Genomic DNA, 18008 nt, shown 5'->3' on the forward strand with positions numbered 1-18008 from the left:
TACACTGGGCTCAAGCTCCTGCACTGTGGTCTTCCAGATTTGCATTACAGTAAAAGAGATGAGTAGTCTAACACAGACACAGAGACAGACAGACAGACACACACACACACATACACACACACACACATATACACAAAGGCAGAAGGCTGTTCTGCTGAACCTGGAGCTGCCTAATCTCCCTCTCAGGTGTATTTAACTATAGCCTGCAGCCTGATAACCACCTGTGAATATGGCTCAACACAAAACTGTAAACTTACTTAAAACATGGAGGTTCTTTCTTTCAATTTGTTGTAACTCAGTCACACCGTTCTCAAGCCTGTTGTGAGGACAAACAGCTGAACAGGCCTGATGTCATCAGCTCTACATGCCCTTAGTTCATTCATCACCATCACAGATCCACGCTTCAGCTCGTGTTTGCCTGAGCCCTTCCTCAGAAGACAAATGTAGGTTTGCTCTCCCACCCCACCCATGGTTGCCTTAAATGAGCTTTCTTTTGCAAGACTCCTAGTTTCCAGAAACTGACATGCTGCATAGTGTACAGAGTGGGTCTGGCTAGGTAACACCAGGGATGAATGGAGCTTCCCAAGTCCCTACGTGGGCCTTTCCCCTTTGTGGCTCCTTAGGTTCTGTCTGAAATACAGAAATAGATTACACAAAATACACAATGTATCATCTTAATCTCACTGCTAGGTAGAGATTAAAATACAACCAACACTTATTTGTGTGTGCACATACAGTGTGTGTGTGTGTGTGTGTGTGTGTGTGTGTGTGTAGGTCAAAGGACAACTTAGGGGAATTGACTCTCTCCTCTCATCATGGGTTCTAGGAACTGAAATTAGACTGACTTCCTGGCTGGCCCTGGGAAGGTATGTTTAATGTCCCAGTCTTTTAAATGAGGGAAGCAAGGACTGAAAGAGCCAGCTAGGAAGCCAGCTGCAGGTCCTGGGGGCTGCTCCCCATGTGCTTAGGACTGGAGCTGAGCTGGAGACCACCCTTCTGGAGCCCCGATCATGCCACTCTTGGTGGGGTCAGGAATTGGCTGCTGTAGATGACACAAACAGTCTCAGGGGCATGTGACCTGGCAGTAGAGGAGAGCCTAGGCCTCCTGGCCCATGATACGAGTTCCAGAGTAGCTGCCATGGAACTTGATTCCCCAAGCCCGAAAGTTGTGTGGATGAGCCACTCACAGGCCAGATCACAGCTCCCGGTCTTCCAGGCAGGCAGCAAACCCAGGTCCCTCTCTAGCTTGACTAAAGTAAACTGAGGTGTGTGACACAAATCTCACTGGAACCTGTCTTCAAGGAAGAACTAGTCTAGGAACCTTTGATGTTGTCTGAGCTGAGGAGCCCAGGCTCTGGGAGGTGGCCTGGAGGTCTCTCCATGCACAGAGAAGAACCAATTACCCATAGCTGAAGCTAACCAGGACACTGTCAGCCTGGGCCTCCCTCGTTTTTTCTCCCCCTTTAGCAGGCATGGTCAGTGTTAAAAATGAGAGGTTGCCAGCTTGTCCTGAAAGTTCTAGTCAGGCCATCCAAAGCCCACCTTCCCAAAGAGAGCAGCTCGGGGACAACTCTGCTGGCCCCAAGGGATTCCAGGAGGCTGAGATCTGCCTGCTCTTGACTATGACAGTGACCACAGGGTCTCCTGCTGAAGCTGTAAGTTCTATTCCAGGCCCGATTCTAAACACTGAGTACGTCGTATACAACCTGAGTGCCCTTACTCCTGGCATGATCTTGACATGTAAGGGAACATGGGAACTGGACCTAAGGGGCCTGCCAGTCAGAGGTCACTCAGACACTGCTGTACCCATGCCTGTAATTCCATCACAAAGGTATGGGTTTCTATACAACCAAGCAGAGAGCAACAGCTTTATGGGCAAAGAAAGAAAAGCAACTTAACATCTGATGTGTATTTTCTTTTTTACTGACTCCAAAAACTCACCCCTGAATAAATCCATCTAAATCAATAACAGAATCATCATTTAACTTTGCATATGCATAAAGTTTATATCTGAAGTAAACACTGGAGATTAAAACCAATCTGTTACGAGCAGAAGACATACATTGAACAGAATGCATTCCTGTGAGGGGACTCAACTGTACCTTCTAAAATCCATACTCTCCATGACTTCCAAATTGAGTCTTGGTGTCCTGAAGCTCTGGGGAATGCAGGAGCTACCCAGACCCCATGAAGCCATTGCCATAGCCAGTCAACAAGGAAAATTAATCACAAGGTTTACTACAGGCCAAGGGGTGTTCATGGCGAAAAACTGTTTCTAATCAAGGCATGTTAAGTGAAGTTAACTGCCTCTGTGTCTGTTAGGGTTAAAGAATCCTGATTCCCCCAATGAACTGACATTAGAGATAAATACTCATCAAGGTAAACAGCAAGTTTCACTCCAAGTCTCCAAAAAGGGTTTCGAGCATCAAAAATGGCAGGCGAGAGACTAGGGGGACGAAAGGTTGCAGGAGCTTGGTTTCCCTTCACTGCAAAATCTGAACAACCGAAGGCTTCTGCGGGCACACTGGGGCAGTTAGTCGGGATCACCTTAGGACAGGAGCACTCTCTGACCCAGATGGCCACTCCAGGGTGGCGATCAGTGAGCTATGGTGACTTGAGGACTAGGCCCTGTGGATGGCGCTACAGTTTTGCCAGCACTCCACACGAGCTCCTGAAGGCCATGGTGTAGTGAGGCCCTCAGGTCCACTGGGGAAGAAATGAGCTAAATGTTGCAGGCCGGTAACGACTGACCCTCCCCAACCCCCTGTCCTTTCCATGAACAGCTGGATTGGATTTCTTTCCTTTTTTCCCCCCCAGAGATTAGTCGACCCCATGCATCTCTAGCCGCAGCCCTTTTCCCAAAAACTCGCCATGCACGAAGCCAAGCCATTGCTCAGCGTACTCCGGCGGCGGGGTGCGGGGAAAGGGGTTCCCCGGGGCTCCCCGCGATCCCCACGCCGCTAGTGAGTGACATCAGAGGCTCGCGTGGACCGGTCCTGCCGCAAAGCCCGGCGCGGGGCGTGCGTGCGTGCGTGCGTGCAAGGGGAGCCCAGCCTCACGAAGCCGGTGGCACTAACCCTTCTTAAATTTATTCAGGCAGCCGGAGCTGCAGAAGGAGCGCACGGAGGCCGTCTCCCAGCAGCCGCGTCCCTTCATCCCCGCGGCCCGCGGCCTCCGAGCGGCTGGGCGCTACATGGTGCGGGGTCCGGGGAGTGCAGCTCGGAGGGCCGCAGGGCGGAGGCGGCGGTGGCTGGCGCTCGTGGGTCCCGGCGTCGCGTCGCGTCGCACGGAGCACCGGGCAGCCCTGAGCGCGGTCCTTTAACCCCGTCGGCGCCGCGCGAGCCAAGCGGCCTCCCCCGCCCCCCGCCTCCTCCCCCGGAGCCTGCGCCGCCGCAGCCGTGCGACCCCGCGAGCTCCGGGGCGCGGGGTGTGGGGCGGGCTTCCCGCGGCCACGTCACGTCTGCACGCGAAAATCCGAGCGAAGGTGCCGCCCCCTGCAGCAGCAGGCTCGGGAGCTGCAGCATTTAAAAGGAAGGATGTCCTTGAGAAGCCGGGGCACGTGGGAAATGATGGAGCCTGATGGTGATTCCAGGAAACTGAGGTCACCGCTGAGACCCGTCACCTTCTAACCCCGCTTCCACAGCAGAGGTATCTGTGCCCGGCCACCTGCAGCTACCTGGCCACCTTCTGGGAGGAAGGCAACAGGAGAGGCCCCAGGGACATCAGCTTCTTTAGGCACTTCTGCCACAGGACCTAAGCATCTGGGGACATCTGCCTCTGCCCAGACTTCTGTGAATGCAAACCAGTTGCTCAGCTGAGAAAGCTCAGCCATACTTGACTGGTCTTCCTTAAGATCTCTGGGCTGGACATCCTGAGCACTGTGCTCATAGAATGCAGGGCCCCACTGTTCTCCATCACCCCGATCTCCCCGGGACCACACTCTTAGAAGGCATCACAGAAAACTCTGTTTCCACTCTGCTGCTCCCAGTCTACACTCGGTCCACACAACTGCCCAAAGGACCCAGTTCTACGACAGACTCAAGATCCCCACAGATGAACCCACATGACGACAGACAATTTACTAAGGGAGTCCTATCACGGTCCCCAATCTTCCTACTTTTAAGAGGCCTGGAACACTCACCTCAGCTTCTCCAGGAGCAGGACTACAGGATCTCCCAGCCTAAGTTTATTGTCAATTTCTATGGGATTTGTGTGTGCAGGAATCAATCCAATATGGGATATTTAGCCACGTGCTCTGAGTATTGTGGGAGTTGGAAGAATCTGACAAAAAGCAGTGTCCCTGCCCTGAGCCAGGAAGAGCAAAACAAGAGTACAACCCTGTGTGTCTTCTCACACAAAGTCATTCCTGGTGTCCCTGCCCATGTCCTACCATCTCTATCTAACCACTCCAACTTAAAGCCACTCTGAAAGAGCAGTAGTAACGAAAATAACCTCAAAGTCCTGGGAGAGCACATGCACACATACGTGCATACATGAACACACATATATACACAGGCATTCATACATTTACACACACATGAATAGATGAATTGGTGCATACTCACACTGTGCCACTTTTCTACAGAAGTATTTTACACAGTAAGCCACATGAAAACATTATCAGGTTCTGCTCTTCTAGAATGGTTAGGGTTCAGCCTGGAAGAGCAAGTAGCTAGATATGTTAGGTGAAGGGTCACAGGTGACCAAGCAGTAAGGTCAAGGGACCCAGCATCACACTCCCACCCACCATCAGGACACTGCTAACCAAGCTCTGATTGCACCAGGTTCCTTCATTGCTCAGGCTAGTGCATATACACGCTCTAAAATTCATGTGCATGTATTGGTATGTGCACCTGTGCATATGTGTGTGTGTTCATGCATGTGCACAGTATCCAATGTCCATTCCAGTGCCAGAGGCAAGAGAAAACAAGAAACTAACGGGAAGATTCTGGGGTGCAACCTGGCGGTACAGTGAGAATCACAAACATGCCCCCCACCCTGCAGCCCAGTGTGAGGAATAAGGTGCTTCCAGCAGGAGAGGAAGAAGCAAGACACTCTGTGCCTGTCACCTCTGTTGTAAAAACAGAAGCCACACAAGAGCCCAGCTGCAGAGGAATGTTGGGGCTATCAGCTTCCTGGATGCCACAGAGCCATCTATACTCACACAGGCAAAGACAGCACAGATAAAACATATTCAAAATGCTGGAAGAAAAGAAACTCACACAGCATGTTTGTAACCGAGTGGAAACTACACCTAAGCAGACCTATTACAGCTGCAGATTCAGGGGCCAGTTTCTACTGGGACTTTATTCACTTGGCCTTTCCTGCACAGGTTGGACTCCCTGAGGACAGAGACGGTGGCTTTCTCTTGTTCCCAGCCTCCGGTGGGACCCAGTACATGGTAGGTACTTACTCACTGGATGAGCCCTGGAGTGACTCACCCAGTAATGAGATCAATGAATCCCTTGCTGAAAGTGGCTTAGTCACTTACCACGGACCCCCCCCCCCCCCGGGCTGAGCCAGGCAAACCACCCCCACTTCCCCAGCTTTCCACTGCTGTCCCTCCAAGTTTGTGCTTCTGGTGCGCACATTGCTTCCTTTTTCCCTCTGCATTCCTTCCTCAGCCCCAAGTGGATAGCCCAGAGGTGAGGAAGGCATGGGTCCTGTGAAAGCAAGCTCTGTAGCACCATCCTGATCTGAGCTGGGCACAGCCCTCAAGGCTATTGCCCCTGGGGAACTGTGCTTCCCTCTGGGTCATTAAAAAGGGCTAGGGCCTATGCTCACCCAGGGTGCATTGCACATGCCTGGCCCGTGAGGCTGCCTTAAGAATGAAGCCTTTACAGGAGCAGTGTTCTAAGAATGGCCATACATAGCTGCTGACTGCCATTGTCATTAATGAATAAATGACTTTGTGCCAAAGCCAAAGAATTAAATCAAAAGCAATTTATGAGAATGGGTTGCTAGGCAATTAGCATACATTTCTAAGGGGGAAACTCTTCAATTTGTCATTGATTATGCTAGAATTTACATTATTATGGGGAAGAATGTACCACTCAAATCTGTTTCATGTAAAGGACAGTGCCTGGACCTCTTCTGTCCCGGGTGCCCTGTACTTCTGGGGCAGTAGAAGAGATAGACTCTAGACTCCACCTTGGGGGCCCAGCCTGGTGGGCAGCAATGGGTAACTGGGCCTGGAAGCCAGCTCTCTTGAGTAAAAGGAGGCACAGTTGGATTAGTGCCACCAGCTGGTTCCAAGGACACTGGCATCTTGGCAACCTCCAGTCAAGGCTCCTGTTGGTCAGTAACCAGAGTCTTTTGCTTGTTGGAGCCTAAATATTCCTTTTATTGATAAGCCCCTGAAGACTGTCCATTTGTTTAGTCGTCATTTTTTTTTTTTACTTAAAGTGACATTACAGAATATCCTCCTTGATAGATCATAAAGCAACACAAATTAGCAGCCTTGATAAGCTCTTTTAAGTATATTACGATTTAGTTATCTACAACCTAGCAATGTCACCGTTGAGATTCGTGGGAAGCCAGTGCGCTCCTGTTCTGGGGTGTGTCCACAGAGGGACAGGATAGCTCATTGAGGGCTGTGTTGCTGCTTTTGCCCTAAGCTGGATAACCCAACCCCTGGGATTTTCCCCGGGGGGAAATGAATCCAGAGAATCAAAAGATGCTCTGTGCAGAGACCTTCATTGCCTCACTCTCTGTCACAGCACGCAATGGCAAAGTCAAATGCTCACAACTGAAGGATGACCTACACATTTATGAGTGTCAGTTCTGTGGACTATTACACAGCCATTAACATGGCGATAAAGAGTGGGAAACTGTTAGTTATAATGTCAGGGTAAAGTAGCCTGTTAAATCAGATGCCTAAGACGGGAAACACGAGCAGAGAGGGGAAGGAAAAAGAAACCGACATAAAATGCGAAGGCGTGTCTGTGAGGATGTGAGGTCACTGGCAATTCTTTTTATATTCCAACCCTTTAATCTTTTAGCATGGCATTTCCCACAGTGACAAAATCACATTCAATCAACTGACCACAAATCCTTTCCCAGGCAGGAGGAGAAACGAGGAAGAATATTTAAAGGTCAGGTGCTTTGCTCAGGGATGGTGAGTTACCGTATTAAACCATGAGTAGCAGGATATGGACCAGTGACCTGAGAGCAGGGAGTCAGGACTGTAGATCCCCACTTTATGATGCTACTCAGCTCTCCCAGGGGGCTATGAGGCCTGGACTCAGATTTGCAACCCACCTTGCTGCATGGCATTACAAACACAGGAGCCTCTCTGAGCCTTGCTTGTCATATCCTTGGTCAAAAAATGGTGCACACTCACTGGCTTGCTGGCTTTCTTGCTTGCTCTGTTAGGAGCTAAACCAAACATATCCTAATGCTATGTTGAACTCTCACCCATGAGCCTAAGAAAGGGGCTATGCTTGGGTCTTTAAAGGGATACTTCTAATAAACTGAAGCCACAGAATGGGGTTAATGGACTCTAATGGGTGTCCTTCCACAAAAGGCAGATCAGGCTATGTACATACAGAGTCCACATGGACACAGGGACAAGGAGAGCTAAGGAGAGCGGCCTCAGAAGGAACTTAGCCTGCTGACCCTCTGACTCTGGGCTTCCAGTCTCCAGAAGTGAGAGAGTGGGTAAGCTGCCTAGACTGAGGTGTTTTGTGAGTCTGACTCAGTAATACAGTCCCTTATGCAAAACCCCCGTAGGAGCTCACTTGGGAAGCATGAGCCACAGCAGGGTCAGATGCTAGACACTTGGGATCACTTCCCTAAGCCTGGCTTATCTGTGACCTACAGAGGGGTTGCGATCCCCACGACATCTGGAATAAGGGACTGCAGTGTGGACAGCACGTGAAATCGATGCAGAGAAAGAGAGTCCCAGGTCTGTCCCTCCAGGGAGTGATGGGGTGCTGCAAATGGGTCCGCCAAGCCCCACTTCCCCTGGCACTTTCCAAACCTCTGATTGACAGATCCTCCAACACAAAGTCTTAGGGCCTCAATCACAAGTTTGAGGCCAGCCTGGTCTACAAAGAGTTCTAGGCCAGCCAAGGTTACACAGTGAGACCTTGCGTAGGAAAAGCAGCAACATGGAGAAAATACTAAAAAGTATGTAACAAAAGATTCACAAAGGAAAATGAGTTACTCCACAGCAGCATAAACTCCAAATATCCAAAGGGTACCATGGCAACAGAATGAATGCACATGATTGGTCAAGAAACAGACCAAGGCCTATCCATCTCAAAGACAAGGGAAATGCAAAACAGACTGAAGAAATGCCTTTTTGCTCACTGTTTATTCAGAAGAATGCCAACGAAGCTGACAGTACACACTGTTGGGAAATAAACATTTTCAATCCTCTCTCTCTGTGTGTGTGTGTGTTTTCATGCCACAGTGCTTGTGTGGAGGACGAAGGACACCCTTAAAGAGTCAGTTCTTCCCTTCCAACGCATGGGTCCTGAGGACCAAACTCAGGTCATCAGGCCCAGAGGCAGGCACCCCACCTGCTGAGCCATTCTGTCTGTCCTCTCTCTTATTTTGAGGCAGGGTCTCTCACTGAACTTGGAGCTCCATCAGCTAGACTGGCTAGCCGGCATCACCTAAGGATCTGTCTGTCTGTACCACCCATCATGCCCAGCCTTTATGAGGGTGCTAGGGATTAAACTCGGGGCTTTGTGCTTGCACAGTCAGCACTTGATCTGCTGAGCCACTTCCCCCGGCCCTTTTTGTATTCTGTCTGGCCAGCAATTTGGCAGTGCCAGCTGATATCCAACGTGCACCCTTGTCACCCAACAATTTCACTTCTTGGAAGCTGTGCTAAGTAAAGGCACACACCACAGCACTCTCTGGAATAGAAATAGAATGTAAAGAATCTTAACTAGCCATCAAAAGGGAAGCTAACGAAATTATGATAGCCTGTGAAATTCTACACCATTGTTTAAAAATGATATTCATCTATTTGAATCGGCACATTGGGATCTTCAAAATATAATGGGGCCAGAGAAAAAGCAAGGAGTGGTTTACTCTAATCTCACAGGTGCACAGGGAGGCGTGTGGGGGAGGGGCATCTGTCCTCCACTTTGGGAACGTTTTGCAGATGCATCCCTGTAACAAACTGTGTGGTGCTCTTGGCTCTCATCACCAGTGGAGGTGATGCGTCTTAGGATCATTTAAAAATTCTACAGTGTTGTTTCTTACATATATGTAATCCTCACAAACAGCCATGGGGACAGATGCACCCCAGGAATGCCTGCTCTTACTGAAACCTGTGGTTGGGGACAGAAGACACCAGGGGTCACATCAGAGAAGCCACCACATCAGTGCACACAGACCAACCTGGCAGGCAGCAATCAGAGAGGGACTGGATCATTTGGCGCATGCGTGGCACAATCCCCATGAATCGGAGGAGCAGAGCTGCCCATGGCGATGGGCCCTGCAAAGAAGGGACACAACTGCAACCAGTGTGGGGGGGGACCAGGGGCAAGGTGCCTGTCATCCAACCAGGCTGGAGGCCTCAACCCACCCTCAGCTTCTAGGCTACTGGTAGCAGCTCAGGCCACAGACACCAATGACCGCCCGGAGTATGGCTTGGGTTTGAGCAAAGGACATCCATGGGGGTGTCTAGCCATCCTGTTGCACTCACCTTCCAGGCCTGCTCTGAGCCATGTGGTCAGAGGGGTAACAGAACCCCCAAGAGGGTCTAATAGACAGTGAGGAGAGAAGGCACTGGAAACGGCAAACCATGACAGGTGCACCCCTGCTGGGTCACTGAGTCCGAGGGCCTTGCTGGAGACCTTGCAGGTCCCTCCTGCCGTGTCAAGCATGCCCTTGTGAAATCCCACCTCCCTGGTACTACCTTCCAACCTCCTTGCCTACCACTGTGGAGCAGTAAGCAACTGCTCATACTCTTTCCACTCTGTGGGACAACATCTACGCCCATGGCACACACCCCTCTCTGTGCTAGTGTCTCATCAGCAGTGTAAGTACGGTCTTCCCTCTGAGCTCCAGAACCACCCACACCGCACACCCTCTGCTCCACCCCCAACCCCAGCAGAGCCCAGCATCCCTCCTCTGTTTCCTAACGGCCACTGTGGTTTGAGGGAGAAAGGCCCCCATAGGCCCAGATGTTTGAAATGGTTGGTCCCCAGTTGGTGAAACTGCTTGGGAAGGCTTAGGAGATGTGGCCTTGTTGGAGGAGGTGTGTCACTGGGGGTGGGCCCACTCCAGACCCAGTCTCTCTCTGCCTACTACCTTCCATGGATTAGGATGTAAGCTCTCAGCTACCAATCTAGCGCCTGCCTGCCTGCCTGCCTGCCTGTTGCCACGCTCTCCATCAAGACAGTCATGGAGACAGTTTCACCCCCTGAAACTGCAAGCAAACTCCTGGTTAAATGCTCCCAGGGTAATGGTGTCTCGTCACAGTGATAAAACAGTAACCAAGACACTACCTTTCCCTCACTGAAAGTTCTGTCCCCAGGCACTGACTGCACACCTGAGGGTCAATGCCTTTGCTTTCTCCCTCAGGGCCTAAATGCAACAAATGGCAGAGTCCTTCAAAGTCATTTGCAATCCACCTGGATCATCTGCACCCTCCTGCTCGCTTCCATCTGAAAATTTAACTTCTCCCTGCTGCATCCCTGCCACGGCCCTTGGTGCCAACAGTACCAAGTTTAACTTCAAGCCCTTTTGTATATCCACTACACAGGCGCCGTGGGCATCAGTGCCCCGCACCTGCCTCTGCTCACCTGGTGACCTGCTTTTCTCTCTGAGTTCTGCTCAGCTCTGAGCACAAGGCCTCTCTCTATCCTCAGGAGCTTCAGTGGTGGCAGGAAGGTTCTCAACTAACTCAGGAGGATCTGATGGGGAGTCTGTCACCCAGCAAAACAGCCAGTATTTTGACGGCCTGGGAAGGTTGGCCCAGGGCTGCCAAAATCTAGGAGGTAAAGACCACATAAATTCATTCTCTGGATGCAAGAAATCTGAAACCAGTTGTCAGTAGGCTATGCTCTTCTCAAATGCTTGAGAGGTGGATTCTTTGCTTCTTCTAGGTTCTGGTGCCCTCAGTAATTCCTTGGCTTGTGATGCCATTCTAACCCTGCTTTGCTTCTGTGTCCTTAAATGGTGTTCTTATGTATGTATGTATGCACTTATATATGTGTGCATGTCTAGGTGTCTTTGGGTGTGTATATGCCTGTGTGTGTGTCCTTGTAGGGTGTTCTCCTGTGTGTGCACATGTATGTGCATGCATGTGCATGTGTCCTTGTATTCTGTCCTTGTATGCGTATTCATGTATATGTCTATGTGTGTGTCCGTCCCTGTGTTCTCATGTGTGTACATATATGTATACACACGCCTGCATTTGTACATGTGTGCACATTTCATATGTGTGTGTGTGTTTCTGTCAAACTGCAATGGGGATATGAATGAATTTGCCATAAAGATTACATTCACAGAGATCTTTTCCTCACAAGAATAGGGCATTAGGACATAATACAACCCATACGACTCTGGCATTACTGGTGTCTATACTGCACTTGACACATAGAAAGACTAGTTCCCGTGCATGCTCATCCAGCAAGAGTGATGAGATCTAAGCAGGGAGGAAAGAGGCTTGGAGAAGGCATTTGGACCTGGAGGAGCAGAAATGGAACAGCCACAGTTCAGCCCTGTACTTAGCAGTGTGGGTTCCAGAGCTGGCCTGCAGGGAGGTCCTTCCCAGCCAGGCTGAGGCCCCTTTCCTCTCCCCAGAGGCAGAAGCTGGCAAGGGAAGGCTCTTCAGGAGAGTGTGACAAGAACAGACTCTGTCCCTGAAGTATTACACGCAAGAAAAGTGTGAGGGGGTCCCACGTGGGAAGGTGGCCACGTGCAAAGATGTCAGCCTTCATGAGGAACTGAGTCGGGGCTGTGACAGCGTGGCCTGGCAGGAGAAAAGGAATTGGGCCTGGCTGCAGGCAGTAAGAGAAGGAAGGAACAAGGCTCACGGGAGGATGTGGGCGCTAGGGTTCAGGGCTGGACGCAGTAGAGGAGACCTGGTACCTAAAAATGCAGTCCAGGGAATGGGCCAAGTCCGAAAGGGAGGCGAGTGGTTTAAGATAAACACCACACAGTTAAGGAAGCAGGCTCATCAGTATGTTTGTTAAGTAGCCAGATTATATATGCAAAGGAGCTATACGAGGTCTACTACGTCAATAATTCATTCATCATGTCTTTTTAGGCGAATACCTGTTCTTAGCAGCAGGTAGGGTTAGAAAAGCGAGGTAGAAACACAACTGAACGATTTACATGACCTCATCACCCCTCAAACAAAATTCAATACCCACTGCAAATGGGTTCCGGGGCTGGGAGCCAGCAGAGGGAGCTGGCTGGTTCCAGAACATCTATGTAGAGGTTCCACACAGGTCCCTAGACTTAAGGAAGCTTCTGCCACAGAGCCACCAGCCTCGCCCAGGCTTGCTACAGAGGTGCTGTGGAACAGCACAGGAGGAGGAGGATAAGAACCTTGGCATCAGACAGCCTTCCCACTTGTCACCCAGCAGGGACACCGCTACCACTGAGTGAGGAGATGGGGTGTGACTTTGGTGTGCTCTTCCTCTTTTGGGACCATGAGTTTGTGTGAGGCCCTCTCATCATGCTGGAGAGGCAAGTGTGAGAGTTAGACCTTGGACATCTGTGACCAAGCCACTCCATTTCTTTCTTTGCATAATAAAGGTGGCAATGGTTCTCCACTCCTAGCTAGTTTATAACTGAGTTGCTTTCAGAATGCCTGGCACCCAGCTGCTATGCCTTGGGCCAGCATTCCTGGATGACAGCCAACTCAAGGGCAGTCCCCACATTGGGACTATCTCTTCCAGCTTGGACCAGGCCGTCCTGATCTTTCCATGGCCCTTGCAAATTTGAGAATAAACTTAAGTTTAACTGAACACACTTGAGCCCCTCTAATACCGGTGGGGGCAAGCTGGAAAGAGACGCTAAGAATAATATTAAACACCTGTGTGCCAAGCTGGTGCTGTGGCTTCACACTCCAGGTCAACATCGCTTTCTCTACTTTATAAACCATACAGAAGGGCAACCCAAGGTCAACCACTTTTGCCAAAATCAAGCTGGTTCAGTTACTAAGCAGTCACTACACCAGCAGGAAGATTCAACTCATATTCCTCATATACTTTGTCTAACTGTGTGACTTATCTATTATATAAACAAAAGAGTAAGTGTTTGCAAAACAGAAACTATATATCACTAAGTAACAGCTACGATTTAGTAACCCCGAAGTAGTTTAGTTACAGAGGAGATATGAGCCTGCTTCAATTATTAAGGAGGTTTTAAGTTGTTCAGAGTATGGGTAAAAATAGGTAGCCTGATTACATTACAGATACACAGCATGCTAAAAATAGACACACACCCCTCAACTTGATCTAACTGTGGAAAACTTTTTGGCTATGTAAAATTTCATTACAAATGACAGCAAAGCTCAATTACACTGTTTTCCTAACACCCACCCACCCCCAAATTGCCCACTGCTTAGCTAGCCTGCTGGTCTATTACTGAATTTATTTTATGAAACATGTCAGCAAGGACATCAGAGTACAGTCATGAGTCAGCCATTCTTCCAAAGAATCCTTCTTTAAAGGGGTTCATTCATACAGCCAAAATACAAGCTAGGGAAGAATGATACCCTGAGGGAGAAAGTGATAAAAAAAAAAAAAACAAAAAAAACAAACAGAGAACATATATGATCCTTCCTCCCTCATAAACAGGCAAATGGTGCCTGGTACCCAGCAGTCTGCTTTAAGTAAGCAATGCTACATTCTTGGCATGCATTTCCCACAGCACTGCAGCACTCCTGCAGCACACACTGACCCCCAAACCTGTCCATCACCTCAATATCTCCACCAGCACCCCTGAGCATCAGATGACCCAAGGCACATGCCCACCAGAGTCCTTTCTGAGATACAACAGCTTAGGCTAGACAGACAGAGCTAAACGCACACCCCAGTCCATCAGGCGAACCCACAAAGACCCAGAAGACTCATCTAGACCCATTGGGTTAGAATAGTCACCTCACATGGTTTGAGATTTAACATAGACCTCCAGGGCCTGGGGTAGGGTGCCTTTACCTCCACCCCCCATTCCTTTACCTCCTCAAACATACCAAAAGCCCTTTGTCTAGGCAATACCCCCCCAGCAGCCCACCCACCCAACTCAAGGAGTTACCAGATCTGTCTGACCTTGCCAGGTGATGGAGATGGGGACCGACTGCTGGTAGGAGCGAAGACAGAGGTGGCCCATCAAGTTTAAACACATCTCCCCCTTCAGCTGCTGGCTTAAGGCAGGAGGGGCGCAGCTTTAAGGGCTGAGGAGGCCCTAAGGCTCCTCTGGCTGGGGAGTTTCCCAGAGTGACCTCAAACTGCTTACTCAGAGGCACAGGCAGGCTGGAGAGGGCTTTTCCTGTGATAGCCACCACTGGAGTTTAAAACCCCCTCTTCGTGCTGTGAACACACACACACACACACACACACACACACACACACACACACACGAGTGCCTGCTCGCTATCCACTCCAGAGCACCTCTGCCTGAGTAAAGCTCTCAACTCTCTGCTGCATGGACACGATCCTCCTCACCCTTGTAGGGTGAAGCCCTGCATCTCGGGCGTCTAGGGAGAAGAGAGGGAGGTGTAGGGAAAGGGTTTTACTTCTCTCTTGCAGCCCCAGTGAAGGTTTGCCTTCCTCTACTAAAAGATGGCTGGCTTCTATCTAGGTTGAATTCTAGTACCTGGGCTTCCCAGGGCCAGTCTCCAGCAGAGTGGTGTCCCTTGGGACACCAGCCTGGGTAAGTCCTTCCTGCTGCTGAACTGCTGGCTACACACAGGGTGCCAAATGCCTCCTCCTGTCCGACTTCTGCTTAAATCCTTTGTCCTGTGTGTGAGGACAAGCGGGTCTCGACCCAAGACTGGGGCCAGTGGAGGGGCAGAGCTTCGAGCTCAGCCATCCAGGCAGCTCTCAGCTAGGCTGGAGGAAGGCAAATGTAGCTCAAGTGACGAGCCTCCCCGGGGGCCCTCCTGCCCAGCCCAGTCAGCCCGCCAACTCACCCCAGGGAGGGGCTCTCCGGAGTGGATGTCGATCCGGCCCCGGGGTCGCGTGGACTCAGCCAGCCGCCGCCTTCCCGCCGCGCTCTGAGAGCGTCCCGGTGCAGTGTCAGCTACTGCCTCGCTCAGCCCGCGAGGAGGGCGGTGCTGGGGTCGAAGATGCGCTGCGCCGGGGGCCCGCCTCCCCGCCGTGCCCGCCGCTTCAGCACCGCGGACAGCGGCCAGCCCCGCGCACGGGCGGCCTCGCCCGGAGGCCCGCGCCCCACACGCACCCCAGGCCCCTGCTGCGGGGCTCCAGCACTCGGCTGGACAAAGACGAGCTCTCGTGGAGGGACGTGCGAGGGTGGTGAAGGCGCAACTCAGCCTCTTAAAGCGCACCGGCGTGGTCGGGAACCGGACCCAGCACCCAGGGCGTCATCTGGGTCCAATCAAGGCCAAAGAAGGCTGGCCCCTCTTGTTGGTCCAGCATGGGAGGGGCCCGGAGAAGGTCGGTGCTCAAGCCTTCGTTTCTCCGCTATCATATATTCTGGATCTGTCTTGTGAATTATAGCTTGGGGTAGAGGGTGTTGGGGTTCCATCCGGCCCGCAATTTCATTTCCTCCCACCCACCACCCCATCCTGGTGTCAATCAACCAACAGATGGGACTGCTAGCGCTTGGTGACATCACCCAGAGCCACTTCCACGTTGTTTTCATTTGTTAAAATCCCTTCTGCTGCTCCTTGCTCCTAACCAGAAGTTCCCGGATGAGATGGAGGTGTCCTTGTTCTGACTTGGCTCTTGGCAAAGACCAGCAAAGTGACCCTCAGCTCGCTTCTCCTCTGGGATGGGTGGGGTGAGGGTGTTCTGGCTCCGGAGAACCCATAGTGGGTGGCCACCAGAGGCCCCACCTCCTCCTGGCTTCTCTTAATCCTTCCAGAATCCAGGTGAGGAGACCCCTTCCTTCCCTGAACTAAATTGGAAACTCCTGCCTAATTCTTTTTATAACACCGCAACTTTTGCCCTCATTAATTAAAATCCAGAAGCATTTTTAGGGCTTCCCTGCCCTTCATTTAAAGCTGGGGGGGTCATGAACAGAGCAATTTAAAAGTCTAGGTTCATAAGTCCTCTCCAAGCGCATGGATTCTGCACAAGCATTCAGACAGTGGCTTCTAAGAAAGAACATGGTCTGAAACATTCAACACAGCCTGACCAAGAAACAGGGTTCATAGAGAAGAATAACATAGAATAACATGCATGCTTTAAAACGATGGAACAACTAACTCTTTAAAAATTACTTCCCCTCCGTTTTTTCCCTTTTTTTAAAAAAATAGCATACTATCAAGACCGAGAGGAAGAAATGAAAATGTGCCCAGAGCACCAGGGTCCACAGGATTCTGGCTGCAGTCAGCACAGACCTTCAGAGGACAAGGCGCCAGGTGGACCATGGCATCCCAGTCTTTCCTTGTGTGCTTCCTTGTTTGGAATGGGTTGTCAGGAGGGCTCTGTGACAACCCTTGTCTAATTTATGGCAGGCTCAGCAATTCCTAGCATGTCTGCATCCTCACACCAGAGACCAGCCAGTGTCCCAGAAAGGCTCTCACATTCATACATGCTTGCGAGCATGTGTGTGCGTGATTGCATGTGTGCACGCACGCGCGCGGGCGCACACACACACACAAAACCACTAGAACAAAGCTAAAAATTTCCAGTCATACAGCTATATTTATACTGAGCTCCAAAAGATTCAAAGTTTGAAACAGAAACAATCCAAGCCATATAGCAAGATTTTAAAAACTGTCTGGTTAGTGCACTATTTTCTGGTTCTGGAATAGTTCAAAAACTAGAACACACATCACTGATTCCCACCCACAGAGGATGGGAGACACTGCTGTGCCAGGCCCTCTCCTTCCTTCAGTCCCTTGCATGGGGGAGGAGGGGGCCCTGTGACCTCTCCACAGGCTCTTAGCCTGGTGGGAAGACAGGGTTCACCAGTGATGCTGCCAAGCAGTAGACCACGCCCACCAGATCAACCTATCCACCATCTCTACCACAGATGTTGTGCTAAACCCAAGGCAATCCACAGCCAGCTGTTCCAGCCCAGCCCTAATGCTTCACTTCCTGTTATGCCCTGAGCCATAAACACATCCACAGTTCATTCTCTCCACCTGCTCTGTCCTGGTTGGTTTTATGTGTAACCCAAGTTACAGTCATCAGAGGGAAAAGCCTCAGTTGAGGAAATGCCTTCATGAGATCCAGCTGTAAGGCATTTCCTCAATTCGTGATAAATGGGGTAGAGCCCAGCCCATGGTGGGTGATGCCATCCCCAGGCTGCTTGTCCTGGGTTCTGTAAGAAAGCAGGCTGAGTAAGCAAGCCATGGGGAGCAAGCCAGTAAGCAGCTCCCCTCCATGGCCTCTGCATCAGCTCCTGCCTCCAGGACCCTGCCCTGCTTGAGTTCCTGTCCTGATTTCCTTCAGTGATGAACAGCAATGTGGAAGTGTGAGCTGAATAAACCCTTTCCTCCCCAACTTGTTTTTTGGTCATGGTGTTTTACTGTAGCAATAGCAACCCTGACTAGGACACCCTCACAGCCAAAGGTCCCTTGGACCATCCTTTCCTTCAGTTCCCAGACTCCCCCCCCCCTTTGAATCCCTACTTCCCATCTAATCCCCCTGGCATGTTTACAGGGGTCCAGATTGTCTGCTATGGTGGAGGCCTGTCAGTTCCCATCCAAGGGCAACATAGTAACACTGCGCAGAGCTCAGTACTTCTAGAATGAGCAAACCTCGTGCTGGGCAGACGGGGAATGGCAGGGTTTCAAATGTTCTTTGGGACTCCATCTAATTCCTATGTCTGGCCAGCACCACCCTCTCTCCACTCCCAGTTCACACCCTGTCAAGTCAACCTAGAGAAATCTGGAGCAG

General features: G+C 50.8%; 1 protein-coding gene across 4 annotated transcripts in view; it reads right to left on the minus strand.

Moving 5' to 3' along the window:
- Positions 1 to 18008, minus strand: part of Osbp2 (oxysterol binding protein 2) — a 139020-nt gene that overhangs the window by 48978 nt on the left and 72034 nt on the right. The window contains exon 2 of one of the 4 annotated variants that reach the window (XM_051200441.1): positions 9358 to 9454. The exons of 1 other annotated variant lie outside the window; for it this stretch is intronic. In XM_051200441.1, coding sequence (XP_051056398.1) covers positions 9358 to 9418 — 61 coding nt within the window. In that variant the 5' untranslated portion in view covers positions 9419 to 9454. Of the gene's footprint in view, positions 1 to 3077; positions 3211 to 9357; positions 9455 to 14246; positions 14323 to 18008 lie in introns of those variants that run through there. 2 more of the 4 variants (XM_051200440.1, XM_051200439.1) reach the window with 2 other exon arrangements.

Source organism: Phodopus roborovskii, unplaced genomic scaffold (assembly GCF_943737965.1).
Source record: "Phodopus roborovskii unplaced genomic scaffold, PHOROB, whole genome shotgun sequence".
In the NCBI taxonomy this organism is placed as follows: Eukaryota; Metazoa; Chordata; class Mammalia; order Rodentia; family Cricetidae; genus Phodopus; species Phodopus roborovskii.